We start from the raw sequence: 20,933 nt of genomic DNA, 5'->3' as shown, positions 1-20,933 counted from the left end.
GAAATTCAGCACTCTATGTCCTTTGCAGTCGTTGAGACGTCGTTACGGTATCCACACACCTCGCGTGCAATAAAGGGCAAGTTACACAGAATCTTGTCGACGCTATCGAGTCATGGAGCAGGCCAGAGAGGAGGAACAGAGCGAAGAAAGTCAGTACCAAACCTTGGCTGAGGTAAGCAGGGGGATAAAAAAATGTTTTAAATGATCGGGTGAATTATATCTTAACCAGCAATCAATTTGAAAGTAATCAATGTCCAGCAAGCATTTAATCTCACACATTGGAGATTCTCCCTTTGTTCTAATCCCCCCCCCCCCCCCCACCTTCGCTGGCATCGACCATAAACGTTAACTCTTTCTTCCTTCACACAAGCTGCTGAACCTTTCCAGCGTTCTCTATTTTTCATTTCAGGCCCTATGGTTTGTAGGACCTCCAGATCAGGAGCTGGTTTCCAGGTCCAATTAGCCACTCCAGGTAAAAGAGTGGCTACTCACTAAGGCTGGCCAGACAAAACCCACCAGCTACGGCCAGTTTAACTCCGCGCCCAGCTCCAGCTGTTGCTACCAGTACCGACGGCAAATGCTCGGCTTTCAGCTTTGGGAGGCTACTTATCTTCCGGTGACACAACTGCTGAGTGTGGAAGTCTTCTCCTGTGTAATAATCCCCAGCTCATTTACTGAGAAGCGACAAGCTGCAGAATTCCGTTCCCTTTCCTAGAAAACCAACACCTATATGTAACAATCTCAGCAATTTGCAAATCCTGCAGTTTCCTTGATCTGCAGCATGCTGCAAAGTCAGCAGCTGTAGGAAGGCCCTTATACACGTATATCCAAATACCTTGCAGGAAGGAGGTACAGGAGCCTCCAGGCTCTTACCATCATGTTCAAGACCAGTTGCTACTCTTCAACCATCAGGTTCCTGAGCCAGCTCAGATAGCTTCACTCCCCTCAACACCGAACTGATTCCACAACCTATAGACTCTTTTTCAAGGACTCTACAACTCATGTTGTCAGTATTATCTATCCATCTATTTATTTATTTGCATTGTTTGTCTTCATTTGTACATTGGTTGTTTGTGTGTAGTTTATCATTGATTCTATTGTATTTCCACATTCTACTGTATGGAAAATGAATCTCAGGGTAGAATTTGGTGACATACACAAACTTTGATAATAAATTTATTTTGAACTTTGAAATAACTTGTCAGTTGTTTCAGTAACTCAAGAGCGTCTGCTTCCCTTGGATGGTCCAAGGCTCTTGACAATTAAATGTTCTCATTCCCCAGGAGGATCCAATTATGCTGGGAGCTGGAGTGTTTCCTACAGCTTTATCTGAAGAACAACTGGCAGCAGCCACAGAGAAGGCACGACAAAATCTCTTTGGATCTAGTAAGATCTTTCACCTAGATGCCATAGAGAAGAAAAATTATGTCATGTCGGATATTATAAATAATCGGGCTGAAGAACAGTGAGTATATTGGCAGATGCAGCCATTTCAAGTGAAGGTTTCAGATTACCCAAAAATATTATGTGCTTTTTTTGCTTAATGATGTGATAACCAATTTACTTTGTTACAGTGCTGGTATTGATTTGTACCGCTCACAATTTAGAGGCAGGTTCATTGGAAAAGAATGAACTCTATTTTGGAGACTATTGTAAGCCACTAGAAAAAGGATGGAGAAAGAAAGATTAATTCTGTCACATTGACGCTGAATGTCCCAGGTCCGGGTGGATAGTGGAGAACATTCTGCGATGTTCTTGTCTGACCACCACCAGTATTTGTGTGCACATTGTGGTGTTACAACAACCTTGCACTCAACATCAGAAAGACCAAGGAGTCGATTGTGAACTTCGGGAAGGGGAAGTCAAGAGAACGCACACCAATCCTCATCGAGTGGTCCACAGTGGAAAGGGTGAGCAGCTTCAAGTTCCTGGGTGCCAGCATCTCAGAAGACCTACCCTGGGCCCAACGTTTTGATGCGTTCAAAAAGAAGGCACGCCAGTGGCTATGCTTCCTAAGGAGCTTGAGGACATTTGGTACCAAATTTATTTACCAAAGGCTCAGGCAAATGCCTGTAGTGGTACCGTGGAGAGTAATCTAGTTGTTTGCACCACCACCTGGCGTGGAGGCTCCAACACACAAGATCAAGAAAAGCTGCTCCATCATCACATCCTTCCCACCTTCAGGTGGTGGTGTTTCAAAAAGGCATCATCCATTATCAAGGACCCTCATCATCCAGAACATGCCCTCTTCTCCTTACTACCATAACGTAGGAGGCACAGGAGCCTGAAGGCACTCACTCAACATTTTAGGAATAGCTGTTTCCCTCTGCCGTCAGATTTCTGAATGGTCCATGGACCCAAAAACCCTACTTCACTATTTTACTCTCTATTTGCACCACTTATTTATTTGTACATTTGTTATTGTAACTTGGTTCCTTAAGCTCCCAATGGGCTACATCTCAAGTAGCCTCTGACAATCAAGTCCAGCTCCTGGCCTTCACCTGTGGCGGAACCGTTTCTACCGATTGGAGAGGAGGCAAAGGCACCTTAAAACCATTCGCTTTGGGCAGCTCAACTAGGAGAAGGAGAACTTAATTCAAACCCCCCGCTGCCTTGCGGCTATACCCACTCACGGGGAAGGTCTCAGGAGTAAACCCCGAGGAGAAATCTGGAGCTGAGGTCCATAAGGCAGTCCAACATTGAATTTAATACTGATTGGCATCTCTGCAATGCCGCTAGTGCCAAACTGTATCAGTCTCTGCCATTCCTTTGGATTCATCAACTGCAGGGAGAGGGGGACCCTGCCCACGGGCAACAGCTTGTTCTCCATATTGTACTGTTGGGGCAGTACTTCACAGACAGCTAGGACGCAATATCCATGGCTCACCCTGACTAACAGAGGGCCTCAATATTACAACTTATAGTTATTGTTTTATTGCACGATGTTGCATCCATAAAACAACAAATTTCACGACATATGTCAGTGACGATAAACCTGATCCTGATCCCAGAGTTATCAGTGTCCACTAGAAATATCCTAGCTCCCCATTCTGAGCTAGTTCTTCATAGACAGGCTGTCTCTTACAGATGATCTTCAGAATACCACACTTTAGAGGACTTTATTCCAAATGTGAAAGGCATCATAGTTTACGAAAAATGATTAAACAATACTTAAGGTTCTGTGTCTGAGATGTTGAATCACTATTGGCATCTTGTTTCTACAGCTATGAGAAAGGAAAGATTCTCTTTAACAAGGGACTAATGGAGGAAGCGATAATTTCATTCAACAAAGCCCTTAATTTGGATCCTCAGAGGGTAAGAAGATTAATTTTTCCTTGATGTTGGGGTGGGGGGGGTTGGGTCAGAAGTAAGATCCAGAGCACCAACGTGATGCAACCAAAATATTGATTGATGAAGTTGTTGTTGTCATATGTACAGTGAAGAACTTTGTTTTGCATGCCATCCAAATAGACCACTTCGGAATGAGAATCAGGTTTAATATCACTGGCATATGTCATGAAATTTGTTAACTTTGTATAATGCAAAGTACAATAATAATAGAAAAAAATGAATTACAGTTAAATATATTAGTTAAATAAATACTGTAAAGAAAGTAGTGAGGTACTGTTCATGGGTTCAATGTCCATTCAGAAATCGATTTGGAGAAGATAAGAAGCTGTTTCTGAATCACTGAGTGTGTGTGTGCCTTCAGACTTTTGTACCTCCTCCCTGATGGTAGCAATGAGAAAAATTAGTACCCGCGATGGAGCTGACTAACTTTACAACTCTCTGCAGCTTATTTCAATCCTGTGCAGTAGCCCCCCCCCCCACCGTAGCAGACAGTGATGCAGCCAGTTGGAATGCTCCCCATCTGTAGAAATTTGCGAGTGTTTTTGGTGACACACCGAATCTCCTCAGACTCCTCAGGATGCTGTCTTTGTAGCTGTGTCGATATGCTGGGTCCAACTTAGATCCTCAGAGATATTAAGACCCAGAAACTTGAGATTGCTACAACAGTGCAGAGATGTAGAATATTGTTGGTAAGTCATAGAATTTAGATTTTAAAAAGTAGAATGGTTATAACAGAAGTTTGTAATAATAGATTATGATAGAGCAGATTTGCAGAGACCAGTCTGCAAAGAGTCGCTGAGCTCTGGCATCAGCACACTTGTATTCCAAGAAAAATGAAAGATTGGGGGAAATATTTTATTTATTTTGGATTAGTAGCCTGTTGACAGTGCTTAGTTATAGTACCTGAAAATTGGTAAATACTAAAACCACCAGGAAGAAGGTACAGGAACCTCAGGACTCACACCACCAGATTCAGGAACAGTTATTACCCCACAACCATCAGTCTCCTGAACCAGATGCTATGGCTAACTCAGTTTCACTCGGCCCGTTACTGAACTGTTCCCACAATATATGAACTCACTTTCAAGGACTCTACAACACACACAAAATGCTGGAGGAACTCAGCAGGCCAGGCAGCATCTACGGAAAAAAGTACAATCAACGTTTCAGGCTGAAACCCTTCGGCAGGACAAACCCTTCAAGGACTGTACAACCCATTTTCTCAATATTTATTATTTATTGATTTATTATTATTATTTTGGTTTTTTCTCATTTTGTATTTGCACACAGTTTGTTGTCTTTTTCACACTGGCTATTTATCTGTCCTGTGAAGTACAGTCTTCCATTGATTCTGTTGTGTTTCTTGAATTTAGTATGAATGCCCTCAAGAATATGAAGACTATAAGACATAGGAGCAGAATGAGGCCATTCAGCCCATCGAGTCTGGTCCGCCATTCAATCATGGCTGATACGTTTTTTTTCTCCTCCTCAACCCCAGTTCCTGGCCTTCTCTCTGTAACCTTTGATGCAATGTCTAATCAATTACCCATCAATCTCTGCCTTAAATACACCCAATGGCCTGGCCTCCACAGCTGCATGTGGCAACAAATTCCACAAATTCACCCCCCTTTGGCTAAAGAAATTTCTCCTCATCTCTGTTTTGAAAGGGCGCCCCTCTACCCTGAGGCTGTGCCTTCTTGTCCTAGACTATCCCACCATGGGAAACATCCTTTCCACATCTACTCTGTCTAGGCCTTTTAACATTCGAAAGGTTTCAATGAGATTCTCCCCCCCCCCACACACTATCCTTCTGAATTCCAGCGAGTACAGACCCAGAGCCATCAAACATTCCTCATATGATAACCCTTTCATTCCTGGAATCATCCTTGTGAACCTCCTCTGGACCCTCTCCAATGCCAACACGTGTTTTCTAAGATGAGGGGCCCAAAACTGTTCACGATACTTAAAGTGAGGACTTACAAAGCCTCAGCATCACATCCCTGCTCTTGTATTCTAGACCTCTTGAAATGAATGCTAACATGAATCTCAGGGTTGTATATGGTGGCATATATGTACTTTAATAATAAGTTTACTTTGAGCAGTAATAACAGGATATCTGGAAATTTGATGAGTAACTACCCTACAGAAACGCAAAGGTTCTGCAGATGCTGGAAATCCAGAGGAACACACACAAAATGCTGGAGGAACTCAGCAGGTCAGGCAGCATCTACAGAGAGGAATGAACAGTTTAGGCTAAGAGCCTTTGTCAGGACGCTATATTTGTCTTCATTTTCTTTCTTCTGATTCAACATACCAACGTACATATATCAACTAAATAACGTTCATTGTAAATGTAGTGAAATACTAATTGGTTGCTTACAATCTGATTTCTGTTTTAAATCCCTTACTTGTTGCAGAAAGAGTTTTATTTGAGGAAGGCTGAGGCATATCTCTTCATTGGGGATTTCCAGTCTTCTGTCCTGAACTACAGAACGGCGAGCAACTTGGATCCAGCAGATGAAAGTCTTGTGTCAACGATAAGCCACACTTTGTATATACAAGTGTGTTCATGGTTTTATTATTTTTTTAATTTTGTTAAAGTTCTGTTTCGTGATTATCTGTGTAAACTGGAGTAAAGAACAAGATGGAGCAGGGTGAAAGAAGATTCCATATACACCAGTACAGATCTGTTGGTTTGAATGGAACACTTCCAACCTGCAAATTAATTGGTGATTGTGTGATCTAAAATTTAATACAGCTCCAGCTTCCACTGAAACGCAGCTCAGTTCTAGTCCCATCATGACAAAAGACCCAAGAGAGTCCAGAGGAGATTTGAGAGAATGGTTCATAGCCTGAAGAATTTCAGTCACAGGGATGGATTGGAGAGGCTGGGGCTGATTTCGTTGGAGAAGACTAGGATGAGGGGAGGCCTCATTGAAATTTACAAAATAAGAAATCTGGACAGAATGGATGGGGGGGGTGGAGATGTTCCCTTTGGTAAAAGGGTCAAGGACCAAGGATCACAGACGTAAAACAAATCGGATGAGAATTGATAGTGACAAGAATCCGTGTGGTGATTCTGTAGAATTCATTGCCACAGATGACTGACGAGGCCAAGACACTGGGTATACTTAAAGTGGAGGCTGATAGGTTGTTGATTAGTAAGGGCATCAACATTTATGGGGAAAAGGCAGGAGAATGGGGTTGAGAGGGAAAATAAATCAGCCATGATGGAATGTTGGAACAGACTCAATGGGCCAAGTGGCTCTTTGTCTTTTGGTAATAATTTCTTATATATAACAAAAAAAGCTCCACAGTCTGTGGGTCAGGGAAAGGCAGTACATACTCCTAGAAAGTATTAGTAAAGGGTGTCAAAGGTTACAGGGAGAAGGCAGGAGAATGGGGTTGAGAGGAATAATAAATCAGACATTATGGAATGGTAGAGCAGATTCGATGGGCCAAATGGCCTAATTCAGCTGTTATGTTTTATGGTGTAAGAAGGAAAATATTTTAATGCAATGTGTGGTTGTAATCGGGACAGAACTACCCGCTGTTGTGGCAGAGGCAGGTTTCTCAGTGGCCTTCTAGAGGGAACTGGGTAAATGTGTGGTGAGGATACATTTGCTAGGCTCCTGAGAAGGGAGCAAGGGTATAGAATTAGTGGACACGATAAGCTCTTTAATCTCCTAATATGCTATAACCACTCTATGATTCTATGAGACTCCATAGGCTCCCAGAATCAGTCAGCTGAGAATCTAGAAGATATTTGGAGGAAAGTTTTGGGGATGTCAGAAGTAATTCTTTTTTTTTACAGAGAGTAGTGGGTGTGTGGAATGCCCTGCCTGGGGTATTGGTACAAGGCAACTACTTTAAGAACATTTAAATAGGCACATAGACGATAGAAAAACAGAGGGCTATGCAGGAGGAAAGGGTTAGATTGATCTTACCCTTAAAAGGTTGGCACAATATTGTGGGCTGAAGGGCCTGTAATGTGCTGTAATGTTCTATATACTATGCTCTATGTTCTAGAACATTGGGGGGGGGGCATAATCTCAGGATTTAGGGACATCCATTCAGAGCTGAGATTAAGAGAAATATCTTCACTCAAATTCTTAAGAGTCTATTGAGTTCTCTAAACTGAGGTTGAATATATTTAAGATTGAGATTAATAATATGTCAAAGGTCATGGGGATTAGAAATCAAGATCAACCTTTTAAATGGTACCTCAATTTCAACATTTAAGAGAAGTTTGAATAGGTACATTGATGGTAGGGGTATGGAGGGCTATGGTCCCGGTGAAGGTCAATGGGAGTAGGCATAGACCAGATGGGCTGAAGGGCCTGTTTGTGCACTGTACTTTTCTATGACTCTTTTCATTGCATGGCATTGACTAGACCCATGGTGCTGCTGGTACAGCTCCAGTGATCTGGGTTCAATCCTCATCTCTGGTGCTGTCTGTATGGAGTTTGCACGTTCCCTTTTTGACAGCATACACTCCCTGGGGGTGCTCTGGGTTCCCTTCACATTGTGAAAAATGGTTTTTGGCAGGTTAATTGGCCACTGTAAATTACCCCTGGCATGCGGGTAGTGTTAAATCCATGAAAAATTGGTGAGAATATCAGGACAATAAAATCGGATTGATGTAGGATTAATGGTGAGTATGGACTTGGAGGGTCATAGAGTCTGTTCTGTGCTTTTTGGCTGCGGTTCAGTGTTCTTCCTGCTTCAGAATGGAATCAAATCCCCTTGCTGTCAAATTACAAATGATCTCATATAAATTATCTACCATGAGATAAGAAAATTTGATGGCTTTGTACCTGTACTCATGGAGATTAGAAGAATGAGGGCACCTCATTGAAACTTATTGAATATTGAAAGGCAGAGACACTGAGTGGACATGGATAGGATGTTTCCTATAGTGGGAAAGTGAAGGACAGAGGGCACAGCCATAGAATAAAGGATATCTATTTAGAATGGAGATGAGGAGGAATTTCTTCAACCAGAGGGTGATGAATCTGTGGAATTCATTACCACAGATGGCTGTGGAGGCCAAGTCATTGGGTATATTTAAAGCAGAAGTTGATAGGTTCTTGATTGGTAAGGCTGGCAAAGGCAGGAGAATGGGGTTGGGAGGGAAGTTAAATCAGCCATGATCAAACAGTGGAGCAGACTGGCCTAATTCAGCTCTGGTGGTCTGAAGTTAACACTTGCACCATTAACAGAATGATATTACAACTGGGCATTCTACCTCATACTTGTGATTTTAGTTGATGAAACGGCAGGATGTAGACATGCACAGTGCACAGTAGTGTGGTAGTTAGTACAAAGCTTTACAGCGCCAGCTATAAGATTGGAGTTCGATTCCCGCCACTATCTATGTGAGGGGTTTCTATGTTCTCCCTATGACTGCATGGATTTCCTCTGAGTGCTCTATTTTCCTCCCATGTTCTAAAGACATATGGTTAGGTTATAGGGTTAGGGTTACGTCCCAGGGTTATAGGCTATAAGGTTAAATCAAGACATACAAACAAACTGGATGAACTCAGCAGGTCAGGCAGCATCCGTTGAAATGAGCAGTCAACGTTTCGGGCCGAGACCCTTCGCCAGCATCTACAGTGTACTTTGTGTAGGCTATAAGGTTGGTTGTGGACGTGCTACGTTGGCACTGCAAGTGTGGTGGCACTAGTGAGCTGCTCAGAATTGTCCTTGCTGATTTGATTTGATGCAACGATGCATTTCACTGTGCGTTTTGATGTAGATGTAACAAGGTTAATCTTTAAAGTGATCGCATCATTAACTGTAGGATTTAAACACTGAAGAAAGTGCATGGCACTCTGTCCATTTTATTGTGCAAGCGTCACAGTGGGGTTCTAGTCCATGAGCACTGACTTCCTTTTCTTGCTCTTAAGGGTCAATACCTGTTTGAAGTCAAAATGTACGGCGAGGCCTTGGAAATTTTTGCACTGGCTTCAGAACTGAGACCTGCAAATCAACATTACCACATGCGAAGGTGATTCATTGTCTTGATGTTGTTCCCTTAATCAGGCTTAAGGGGCCCTACTCAGTGAAGCCAGTCTTGGTCAAAGGTCATAATGATATTACCAGCGTTGTTATATGGACACGATATAGAATCTGATGAGCTTAGTCACCATAAATCTTACAACTTTAAATGCAGCCATTTGCATTTGACAGGGCGTTCCCAACATTTTTTTATGCCATGCACCAATACCATTAAAGCAAGGGGTCCATATTCTTTTTAGACAAATATGACTTCATATTTTGATAGATTAGCAAATCATGGAAAGAAATGTGAAAGACAAAGGACTGTTATTTCTTTCCTGTTTGGATGAAAATAATAGCCAGTTTTCTTCATGTTCTGGTGTGCGTACTTTTAAAGCAGCAACTACGGTGATCCTCTGTGGCTTTGCTGTGTGCAACCGACAAGACCAGAAAGCTGTGGTTAGTCCTGACAAGCCAGCATTTGATGACCATGTCTTACTGCCCAGGAACTGTGATTGCTGAGGCTAGATAAGTGTCTAGGATGTTGCATGTAATGTATGCTAATCTGTTATGGATTTGCTTGGACTGAGATATAACAATGTTTGGGATTCTCTGCACAATTCCCCAAAGCTTACTACCATTGTGGAAATGCCAGATTCCTCACATTGCAAGTGTGTCCTTAAAACACACAATATCGTCTTTAATCTACTTCTGAACTTGCATGTCTTCTTCCTGTGAGAGGAAATCTTCACCATGAGGTCCTGTAACTTAGGCTGTAATTGAAAAACACTTAATAACCTTGGCTGGCAAAGATATATCAACTTTGGTTTTAAATAAATCTGTTGAACTATAAAGCAACACACACACACAATGCTGGAGGAACACTGCAGACTGGGCAGCATCTATGGAAAAGAGAAGGACCGAGACCCTTCTTCAGGACTGAGAAGGAAGTGGGGAAGATGCCAGAATAAAAAGGGGAGGAGGGGGAAGAGGCTGGCTAGGAAGTGAATTATTGAACTATTACCTATTGATCTGTGGGGCAGATATCCACACTTCTACCACCAAAAGGTCAGAGGTGACTGACCAAGAGTGAGCTGTTCACATCCTCAATCCTATTTGACCATCTACAACATACTAAATATGGTGGAATGTTATCCACGAACCTGGATGAGCCTGGCTCCAGGGCTGTCTATATTTAATGAGAGCCACTATTAAATTGTGGCAAAAATGAACACAGGACATTAAATTAATGGTGAATTGGAAATTGTTTTCCAGTATTGCTACCCTGCTTGCATTGGGAAGGCTTGAAGATTGCCTCCAATATGTCACCAAGCAACTTGAGGTTGTGCCTTCCAATCCAGATCTCTACATCCTTCGGGCAAGGCTGCAAGATCACTTTTCCAATGTAAGTGCAATGCGTTAATGGTTCATATAATTAGTCTTAGCGTTTTTCTGATATGACAGTTCTTTCTTTTCTCATGGCACCCTAGTGTTGTTAGAAATTCATTGACCATCCAATATTGACTTCAAGAAGATAAAAGTGAGACGCTTTCATGAGCCCATCTAGTGAAAACAGCCATTTCCAGGAGTTAGATTGATTGTCTGTTGTAGGTGGGTGAGCTACCCCATAATGAACATATCAAGTCCCTTGTCCAGAGGTGATACACCTCCCTGGACATCCCATACACCCTGCAGGATACAGAACCAGTAGCTAAAAGAGCACGGATGCTTTCTGAGTCAAGATGTTTTGGAACTTGAAGATTGTGGTGTCCCCATCTGTATCTAGCAAGGCTGACCCACAGATTTGGGAGGTGCTGCTGAAGTAGCCTATGTGAGTCATCAAGGCCATGCTCTCTTCTCACTACTACTTGGGTCCCACACCACCAGGTTCAGTAACAGTCATTACCCTGCAACCGTCAGCCTCCCAAACCATCTTACTCAACTTCACTCACCTCAACTCTGAACTGATTCTACAACCTACAGACTCACTTTCCAGGAATCTTTACAACTCATGTTCTCAGTATTATTATTTTCCCAATGTATCTTCTTTTGCACATTGGCTGCTTGTCTTTGCTTATGTCTAGTTTTCCATAAATTCTGCTGTATTTTATTTCCTGTAAATATCTGCAAGAAAATGAATCTCAAGATAGTAAATCAAAACCGCAAAAGATTCTACCAATGCTGGAAATCCAGAGTAAAACCCACAAAAGAGGAACTCATCAGGTCAGGCAGCATCTATGGAGAGGAATTAACAGTTGATGCTCTATGAAACCCTTCACTGGTCTGAAGTGTTGGCTGTTTACTCTTTTCCATAGATGCTGCCTGACCTGCTGAGTTCCTCCAGCATTTGGTATGTGTTACTCAAGATACTATATGGTAACATCTATGTACTTTGATAAAATAGTTTAGTTTGGCTTTGAGTAGCTGGAGAGCATTTCGTAGATGGTGCGCAGTATAGCCATAGTGTGCTAGTGATGGAGCTATGGTTACCAAGTTCTTGGCTGCTTGGTTGCAGCTGGCATCAAGTTTGGAGTTATTCTTGTCCAACCTGCAGAAAGTATGCTTTCACAACCCTGATGTACCATGCAGTCAGTGGAGCATTCTGAGGATGTCAGACCAGCAATCAGACACTCAACCTTTGACCTACAGCCACTGGGAGAAGTGTAAAGTTCAATTAACCATGTAGAGTCTGATGGTGATATACTTTTGATAGCCAGTGGTATTAATGCCTATTGAGTCGCGAGAGACGAATGGAGTTAGGAACAAATGGAAAAGGCTGGGTAACCTATTTCTGCTGCTAATGTAATCCCCCTTGTTTGTCCTCAGCTTAGAGTCATAGAACCCAACAGCATATAAACAGGTCCTTTGGCCCCTCTAGTCCATGCCAAACTATTATGCTGCCTGTTCCCATCACCCTCCATATCCATCCCATCCATGCACTTATCCAAATTACTCTTAAATCTTGGAATCTGCATCCACCACTTCTGGCAGCTCATTTCACATTCTCACCACCCCTGAGTGAAGAAGTTCCCCCTCACATTCCCTTAAACATTTTCACCCTTCACTGTTAACCCATGACTTCTAGTTCCAGTTTCACCCAACCTCAGTGAAAGAAGCCTGCTTGCATTTGCCCTGTCGGTACCCCTCTCCCCTCATCTCCTGTGCTCCAGGGAATAAAGAGATTGGGGGCTATGCCCTGTATTTTTTAATTGAATTCACAGCGACGTTTGTTATTTATTTTCTTCCTTCCCTATCAACAGGTAATTAGTTGTTACCGGGACGTCAGTCATGCTTTGTCTCTGGATCCTTCGCACCCAGAGGCAGTTTCGTTAATGAGCACACTGACGCAGAGAGCAGAAGAGGCAGAGGCTCGGGCAGTGAACAAGGCGCTGGAAGGCAATATGAAAGGAGCATTCCATTGCATTAACAAAGCAATAGACAACAATCCCATTGAACTTGACTATTACATCTTCAGGTACAGTGAACAAACTGTAGATCAATCAAAATCAAAATGTTACAGCTTCTGGAAGTCCGAAGCGGAACAGAAAGTGGAAATATTGGTCGTGTGTCCAACTCTGTGTGAAGTTTCTTATCGACCCTGTTGTGTTTCACTGCACCTGTTATGAATGCCTGCAAGCAAATGAACCTGAGAGTAGTATACTGTGACAGGTAGTTGCTGCTATCGCTCCTTTCTGTGCCTTGTGGTGCATCAGGTCGCAACCTTGCTGTTTCTTTAGTACTTTTCTCTGTTTTTTTTTTAATGAGGCGGAGTTGCTAGCTCGACGCTCACCCAGCACGGATGGAAAGCTGGCCGGATTTGAACCCGTGATCCCTCGGATGCCACTTCACCACCAGCTTGCTGATTGTGATATATATGCACTTTGAACTTCGAAAAATTCAGTGTCAGTCAACAGCTGTGGGGGGAAACTTTAATATATCAGAGTTCCAGTTCTGATGAGAGATTACCAACAAGAAATGGGTTCTCTCTGATCTACAAATTTATTTCCAGCATACAGAGTTGGTTGTGCATGTTTACAAGTTTAAACAATAAGCTATGATATGAACATTATTATGATATGAAGAGGATTGGGAGGAGGAGATTGTTTTTCTCAAACTTGCCCTGCCATTCAATGGTATCATTAATGACCAATTAATCTACTAACCATACATCTTTGCACTGTGAGAAGAGACCAGAGACCCAAAGGAAATCCATGCATTCAAGGGGAGAACATACAAACGGCGCCATAATTGAACTCCGAACTCTGACACCCCAATCCCTAACAGCTTCGTGTTAACCACTACATTACCACCGTGTTCTTGTACTCCCCATTCTAGATTTGTGGTTTCACTTCATTTCAAATCCTTTTCAGCATTGTAACTGCCTCAGTCATGCCGTCTGTGGTAAAGATGAAGATTAGCTTTATTTATCACATGTATACCTGAAAATTACAGCGAAATGGGTCATTTTGCGTCAAATTAAATCAGTGGGGATTGTGCTGGGGGTAGCCAACATAGCCTGCCCACAACTCACTAGCCCTAACCCGTACGCATTTGGAGCACTGGGAGGGGACCCACACGGTCACGGTGAGAACCTACAAACTCCTGGCAGAGACTGGTGGGAATTAAATCCCAATCTTACATCTGTAATAGCATCACACCTACCACGCTGCCTGGGAGAATGCAAGATAAGTTAAAGCAATCTGTCCTCAGGACTTAGTGCTCTGTTATTAATGGTCCTTTGGAATCTCCTTGAGACACAAAGCCCAGAACGGAATGTAATAGATTTTAAGCAAGGTCTGCACAATTGAATAATACTTTCCTTCTATTTTTAATTTACCCCCAGTGCCCGCTCTTCGGTAGAAATAAAGCCTAACACCTCATTAGTCTTTTTGAAAGCTCTGCACTTGTCACCTCGTGTTGAATGATTTCTGTTCTCAGGTTCACAAATCATTTTTGCTCCTCTACAGTTCTCATTCTCTCTGTAATTACTTCAACAACCTTCCCGTTCTCAGTAATTAATATTGATTGATTAAATAATAATTGGTCAGAATTTTAAGCGGGGGGTTGTGAATGGGGTTCGGGGGTAAGAGGTTAGGGGGTGTTGCAGTAACTGTCTATCTTCCCTGTTGATTGAAAGTCGCTCCCCCGTGCTAGCTAGTGATTGGTCTGTTAGCTGCTGTTCAGCTGATGACATCACAGTGCCCATAGAGTATAAATCTAGTCCACTGAAAGCATGTGGTCACTTTTGCTCATTGGGCCAACATGGACCAGGTTACAGATGGCGCCATGGAAACAGTGGAGGCGTGCTGCAGTAAAGAGGCCTGGTTGCACAGTTTAGATAAGTATTTGTAACAGTGTGTAACTTGAAGCGTTTACTGAATGTTTAGTGTCTGTCTTGTCCTGTAACTTACTTGCCGATAGTGAGTGTCTTCACTCCCCACTCACCGACCCTGCAAACCTGATTTCACACAACGGGGCAAATGTTAATGCTTCCCGTGGCCTACTGAAAGAGCAGTGGTATAAAGCACAGATTCGGTCAGAGATAGTGACCCTTCCTCACCCATTCAACAGTGGATCATTGAATGATGTACATTCGCTCGGTGGCCACTTTATTAGCTACCTCCTGTACCTAATGGAGTGGTCACTGAGTGTATGGTCGTGATCTTCTGCTGCTGTAGCCCATCCGCTTCAAGGTTCGATGAGTTCTGCATTCAGAGATGCTCTTCTGCACACCACTGTTGTAACGTGTGGCTATTTGAGTTACTGTCACCTTCCTGTCAGCTGGCCATTCTCCTCTGACCTCTCTCATCAACAAGGTGTTTTCACCCACAGTACTGCCACTCGATTTTTTTTTCATTTTCACACCATTCTTTATAAACTCTAGAGACTGTAGTATGTAAAAATCCCAGGGGATCAGCACTTTCTGAGACACTCAAGTCACCCCATCTGGCACCAACAATAATTCTACTGTCAAAGTCATTTAGATCTCATTTCTTCCCCATTCTGATGTTTGGTCTGAACAACAACTGAACCTCTTGACCTTGCCTTCATGCTTTTATGCCCTGATTGCTGCGATCTGATTGGCTGTTAGGATATTTGCATTAATGAGCAGGTGTACCAGTGTACCTGATTACTGGCCACCGAGTGTACATTATCACTCAGACTATTGTTTGTAAAGGACTTGCAGGTTTGTCAGTGATTGGTGCTATTTGCCACCCACGGGGAACAAGCCTTAACACAGTCAACCAAGGTCAGACTTTCACCACCTTATCATCAGCTGAAAGGTTAATGCTGTTCTCTCTCCTCAGATGTCACCTGACCTCAGTACTTCCAGAATTTTAAACCTTTTACTTGTAGCGATGTGTTTTTGTAACTTTACGACCTTCCTTAGTAGAAATTGTTGGAGTAGAGTACTATGGTGAATTTTGCAATGACGCTCTGATGGGAATTGAGTTTACGCAGCCAAGGATCGTTTAACGTTGAACTGGGGTGCACTGTAGTTTAACGGTTAACGTAACCATGAGACATGGGAGCAGAATTAGGCCATTTAGCTCATTGAGTCTGCTCCATCATTCATTCCATCATGGCTGAATTATTATCCCTCTCAACCCATTCTCCTGCCTTATCTCCGTAACCTTCGATGTCCTTACTACACAAGACCTATCAACCTCCACTTTAAATAGACCCTGTGAGTTGGTGTCCACAGCCGTGTTGCTGTGACATCACTGGTGGCCCGCCCCTATCCGAAAGGAGTTTGTACGTTCTACCCATGACTGCGTTGCTTTGCGTTGGATGATCTGGTGCCTCCCCACCTCCCAAAGACGTAGGGGTTAGTAGGTTAATTGGTGCAATTGGGTGGTGTGGGCTCGTTAGGCCAGATGGATCTGTTACCATGCCTTTTCCCCAAATTAAAAAATAAATAAACTCCTTTTTGTGCTGTATAACACTATGACTAACACAGGGAGGGGAGAGATTACAAATCCTATTCCCATACTAAATGTACAAACTCTTTTTTTGAAGATTTATTCTTTTAAACCAGGGGTTCCCAACCTGGGATCCATGGACCCCTCAGTTAACAGTAAGGGTCCATGGCTGAAACAAGTAGTTGGGGACCCCTGTTCTAAACTATAACCCCATCACTGCAAATGTCATAATTCCATCCCGTGTTCAACCTACAGGGGGACCCTATATAGAAGGGTCAAGAATTTTAATGCAGCCATTGATGACTACCTCCACGTCTTGGATAAGGTAAACGACATGAAGGAAAGTGAGACCTACCTGAAGACCCAGAGGCAACTCCTTTTGACCTACAATGACTTCGCTGTGCACTGCTACCACAAAGGGTTCTATGAGGAGGCAGTCCTCCTCCTGAACCAGAGCATTAAGGAAGAGAAGCAGGAAAAAGGGCTGTACATCAACCGTGGGGGTAAGTGCAATTTCTTCCGTCATATAACATCAGCTGACTTTCGTGGTAAGGGAGGATGTTTGAGACTGTAATGGTCCAATGGACTGCTTCAGAATGTATCAGCCCGTGCAAACGAGAACTGGGCATTTCAGTCGTCAAAGTCATAAAGTTGTGGCTTTACAGCCAGACCTGCTATTCTACCACTCACTTACCAACCCACTGTCCCAGGAGGAACATGCAAACTCCACGCAGAGAGCACCAAAGGTCAGGACTGAAGCAAGAGTGCTGAAGTTGTGAGGCAGGGGCTCCCACAGCTGTACCGATCTGCCCCCCTTCCACTTGCATTTAAGTGCCATCTCTGCTTCATTTATTTATCACACGTACCTTGTAACATGCAGGGAAATGTGTCATTTTCTTTAACAACACAACCTAAGGGTGTGCTGGGGGCAGCCCACAGAAATCAGCACCAATATAGCTTGCCCACAATGACCAGAAGAACACACATGCTCGGTGACTGTATTTTCAATAAAACACGGACCATGCTGGAAATACTCAGCAGGTCAAGCAGCATCTGTGGAGAGAGAAATATAGTCAATATGGCAGATCTGTCTCCAACACAGGCACCAGTGCTGGGGATTACGAAGATACCCCTGCAGAAAGCCCAGTTTCCAACACCAGCATCTGTCTGAATAAGTAATGGTTCCCTCTATCCAGATGGCTGCCCCTGTGCTGCTTGGACGGTCTCCAGGGAGAAAAGACATCCCAGATCTGAAGGTGGAAGATCTTGCCTGCACCAGGTTCAACCGGACACATACACAACTCCTTTCATTCCTTCACTATGTGCCATGTTGTATGACGTGGGCGATCGTGGTCTTGACTATAATTGTTCTCGGCCATGACTGCGCTTGGGAAATCCTATGAGCACAGCAGTCCCCATCAAAGTGGGGTGGTGCAGTAGTGCAGCTTTTAGTGTAATGCTGCTGCAGTGCCAGTGACCCAGGTTCCATTCCGCTGCGGTCCGTAAGGAATTGGTGCGTTCTACCCCTGTGACCACATGGATCTCCTCCAGATGCGTGGGCCTCCTCCCCATTCCGGAGCTGTGTGGTTTAGTAGGTTAAATGGTCACGTGAGTGTAACTGGGCGGCATGGGCTCATTGGGCCAGAAGGGCCTGTTGACCGAGCTGTTTGTCTTAAGTAAATACATTTTTAAATTAATTAAGAAAGCAGGTAGATATGAAGGTGTGTAGATAAAAAGTGGATGGCTTTGACTCCCTGGAGAAAGGTAACCAACTGTGCTTTTATTAGCTACTTATTATGTTGGCTTTAATAATTTTAATTACAAGCTTAGAGTGCAGGCATGCTTTATAAGTAAAGAAAAAAAAATCCAGTCCTGATGAAGGGTCTCTGCCTGAAACATCGACCGCTTACTCTTTCCTGTAGATGCTGCCTGGCCTGCTAAGTTCCTCCAACATTTTGTGTGTGTTATTGTTGTAAAGAAAGATGACATTTTTTGTAAAGGCCGTTCACGCACTTTGACAACGGCGCACACTGCAGGGACAGGTAAAGGAAGGAGGACGATGGCGCCTCACTGGCTGTTTGGTAAGTACAGCCAGCTGCCCCTGCTGGGATAATTCAGCCACACGGGAGCTTAGAGAGCCAGGTTCCAGTGGAAGACCATGAAACAAATAGTAGGGCACAGGATAGAGGCTAGCAAATCATAAACGTGAGAAATTCTATAGTTGCTGGAAATCCATTGCAACATACACAAAACGCTGGAGGAACTCAGCAGGTTAGGCTTTGGCTTCTTGTCTCTTCTCACTTGCTCATCACCTCCCCCTCGTGCCCCTCCTCGTTCCCTTTCTCCTGTAGTCCACTCTCCTCTCCTATCAGATCCCTCCCTCTCCAGCCCTTTACTCTTCCCACCCATCTGTCTTCACCTATCACCTTCTAGCCCTTCTTCTTCCCCTCCCACTCCCCCATACATTTTTTATTCTGGCATCGCTCTCCTTCCTTTCCAGTCCTGAAGAAGGGTCTTGGTCCAAAACGTTTGTTCATTTCAATGATGCTGCCTGAGTTGCTGAGTTCCTCCAGCATTTTGTGTGTGCGTGCGTTGGGATGGCTAGCAATCAGTGAGCCAACAAATCATCTACCTTAAGTTCCAGGCAGATGACAATTCATCAGGTTCCACGACTTGGGACTACAATTGGTAAACTGGTTTAGTATTGTCACATGATAAACTTCATCCAACACACCATCTATACAGATCATTTTGGTACATCAAAATAGTACAGCGGAGAAGCAACAACAGGATGGAAATCGTTACGGGGAAAGTGCAGTGCAGGCAGACAAAAATGTGCACAGCTACGACGAGGTAGATTGTGGGTTCAAGAATGAAAGGGTTAATGAATGAGATGTGCTTGATGGCTCTGGGCCCGTACACACTGGAGTTGAGAGAAATGGCGGGGAGGATTATCATTGAAACCTACCAAATATTGAAAGGCCTAGATAGTTCAGATTGACATAAACCCTCAATGAAGAGAAATAAATGTTCACAATTGTTAGAATACATATAAAAAAATTATATATTCTGTACTAGGGTAAGCCATCATTAATTTTGAATAGGTGGAGAATGAAGAATGAGAAACCTATTGACTATTGAAAGGCGTGGATAGAGTGAACATAGAGAGGATGCTTCCTAGAGAGGGGAAGTGTAGAACCAGATGGGACAGTCTTTGAATACATGGATGTCCCTTTAGAACAGAGATGAGGGGGAATTTCTTTAGCTGGAGGGTGGTGACTGTGGAATTTATCGTCACAGCTGGCTGTTGAGGTCAAGTCTTTGGGTATATTCAAAGTGGAAGTTGATAGGTCCTTGGTTAGTAAAGATATCAAATACTATGAGGAGAATGGGGGTTGAGAGGGTTAATAAAGCAGTCACGATTGAATGTCAGAGCAATGTCAGATCACTTGATGGGCTGAGTGACCTAATTCTGCTCCTATATCTTATAGTCTCATGGTCAAGAATCCATTATTTGACGTTTAATCACACCTTTGTAATTGTGTTGGGTTGCCAATGCAAGTCCTTCCCATACTCTTCATAATCAGCAGAACCAGAATGGTAAAAGGTCATTGATGTGGAACAAATGGCCTTTCAAGCATCACAGATGCTGCCTGACCTGCTGTGTATTTCTTCATTTCCAGCATCTGCAGTGTTGTATTTCTGCTCCTTCCAATTAGTTTCTAGAAATAACAGAATGCAAGCACCAATTCAGTCAAAACGTCAGTTTGTCACTTTCTGTTCTATCAGCACCTTTCAAAGACAAAGAACATCATGCCTGATATCTCAAAGCTGTTGCTGCACAGATGAAAACAATTTTGCCACAGTGGTTTGTTCTATGACAGTGCAGAACAGCTTACACAAAAATACAAAGGGAAATATTTTAGACAGACATACAATTACTGTCTGAACCATAGAAAAAGGTAGGAAGTTTTTCTTGAATTCCCTTTAATCTATTCAAAGTCCACCTGAATTTTATTTATGACACCCTTAACTTGTGCATTAAAAGCAGGTAGAAAGTTAGACATCAAGCTTCAGCCACTATTTGTTGCCAATCTTTTATTTCAGTTCCAGACTGAATTAATTTGCCTTTGGTTCCGCTAGTGACCGAACATCCATGTTATCTGTGATGGGCAGTGACAAAGAACCACATTCCTCGGTTTCTATTCTGCAACCCAAGTACTAGTTGTTAAAAGCACCAGTGGGAGAGTCTCAAATGGGAATGTTTAATTAAAACAAACACTGAGTGGCCACTTTATTAGATGATCATTAATGCAAATATCTAATCAGCCAATCACATGGCAGCAACTCAATGCATAAAAGCATGCAGACGTGGTCAAGAGGTTCAGGTGTTGTTCAGACCGAACATCAGAGTGGGGAAGAAATATGATCAAAGTGACTTTGACTGTGGAATGGATGTTGGTCCCAGATGGGGTGGTTTGAGTATCTCGGAAAGTGCTGATCTCTGGGATTTTCATGTACCTAGAGTTTACAAAGAATATGCAAAAAACAAAACAAAAGAAAACCATCCAGTTCTGTGGATGAAAATGCCTTGTTAATGAGAGAGATCAGAGGAGAGTGGCCACACTGGTTCAAGTTGACAGGAAATCAACAGTAACT

General features: G+C 43.1%; 1 protein-coding gene across 2 annotated transcripts in view; it reads left to right on the top strand.

The window, feature by feature from the left end:
- The window catches only part of LOC140731211 (tetratricopeptide repeat protein 16-like), a 37,205-nt gene that overhangs the window by 3,908 nt on the left and 12,364 nt on the right, over positions 1-20,933 (top strand). The window contains exons 2-9 of one of the 2 annotated variants that reach the window (XM_073052683.1): positions 29-172; positions 1,284-1,465; positions 3,225-3,315; positions 5,769-5,912; positions 9,261-9,361; positions 10,627-10,756; positions 12,612-12,826; positions 16,530-16,777. In XM_073052683.1, the coding sequence (XP_072908784.1) occupies positions 113-172; positions 1,284-1,465; positions 3,225-3,315; positions 5,769-5,912; positions 9,261-9,361; positions 10,627-10,756; positions 12,612-12,826; positions 16,530-16,777 (1,171 nt within the window). In that variant the 5' untranslated portion in view covers positions 29-112. The remainder of the gene's footprint in view (positions 1-28; positions 173-1,283; positions 1,466-3,224; positions 3,316-5,768; positions 5,913-9,260; positions 9,362-10,626; positions 10,757-12,611; positions 12,827-16,529; positions 16,778-20,933) is intronic. The other variant, XM_073052684.1, reaches the window with a different exon arrangement.

The sequence above is a fragment of the Hemitrygon akajei genome, chromosome 7 (assembly GCF_048418815.1).
Source record: "Hemitrygon akajei chromosome 7, sHemAka1.3, whole genome shotgun sequence".
In the NCBI taxonomy this organism is placed as follows: domain Eukaryota; kingdom Metazoa; phylum Chordata; class Chondrichthyes; order Myliobatiformes; family Dasyatidae; genus Hemitrygon; species Hemitrygon akajei.
This window is presented reverse-complemented; position numbering and strand designations above follow the sequence as displayed.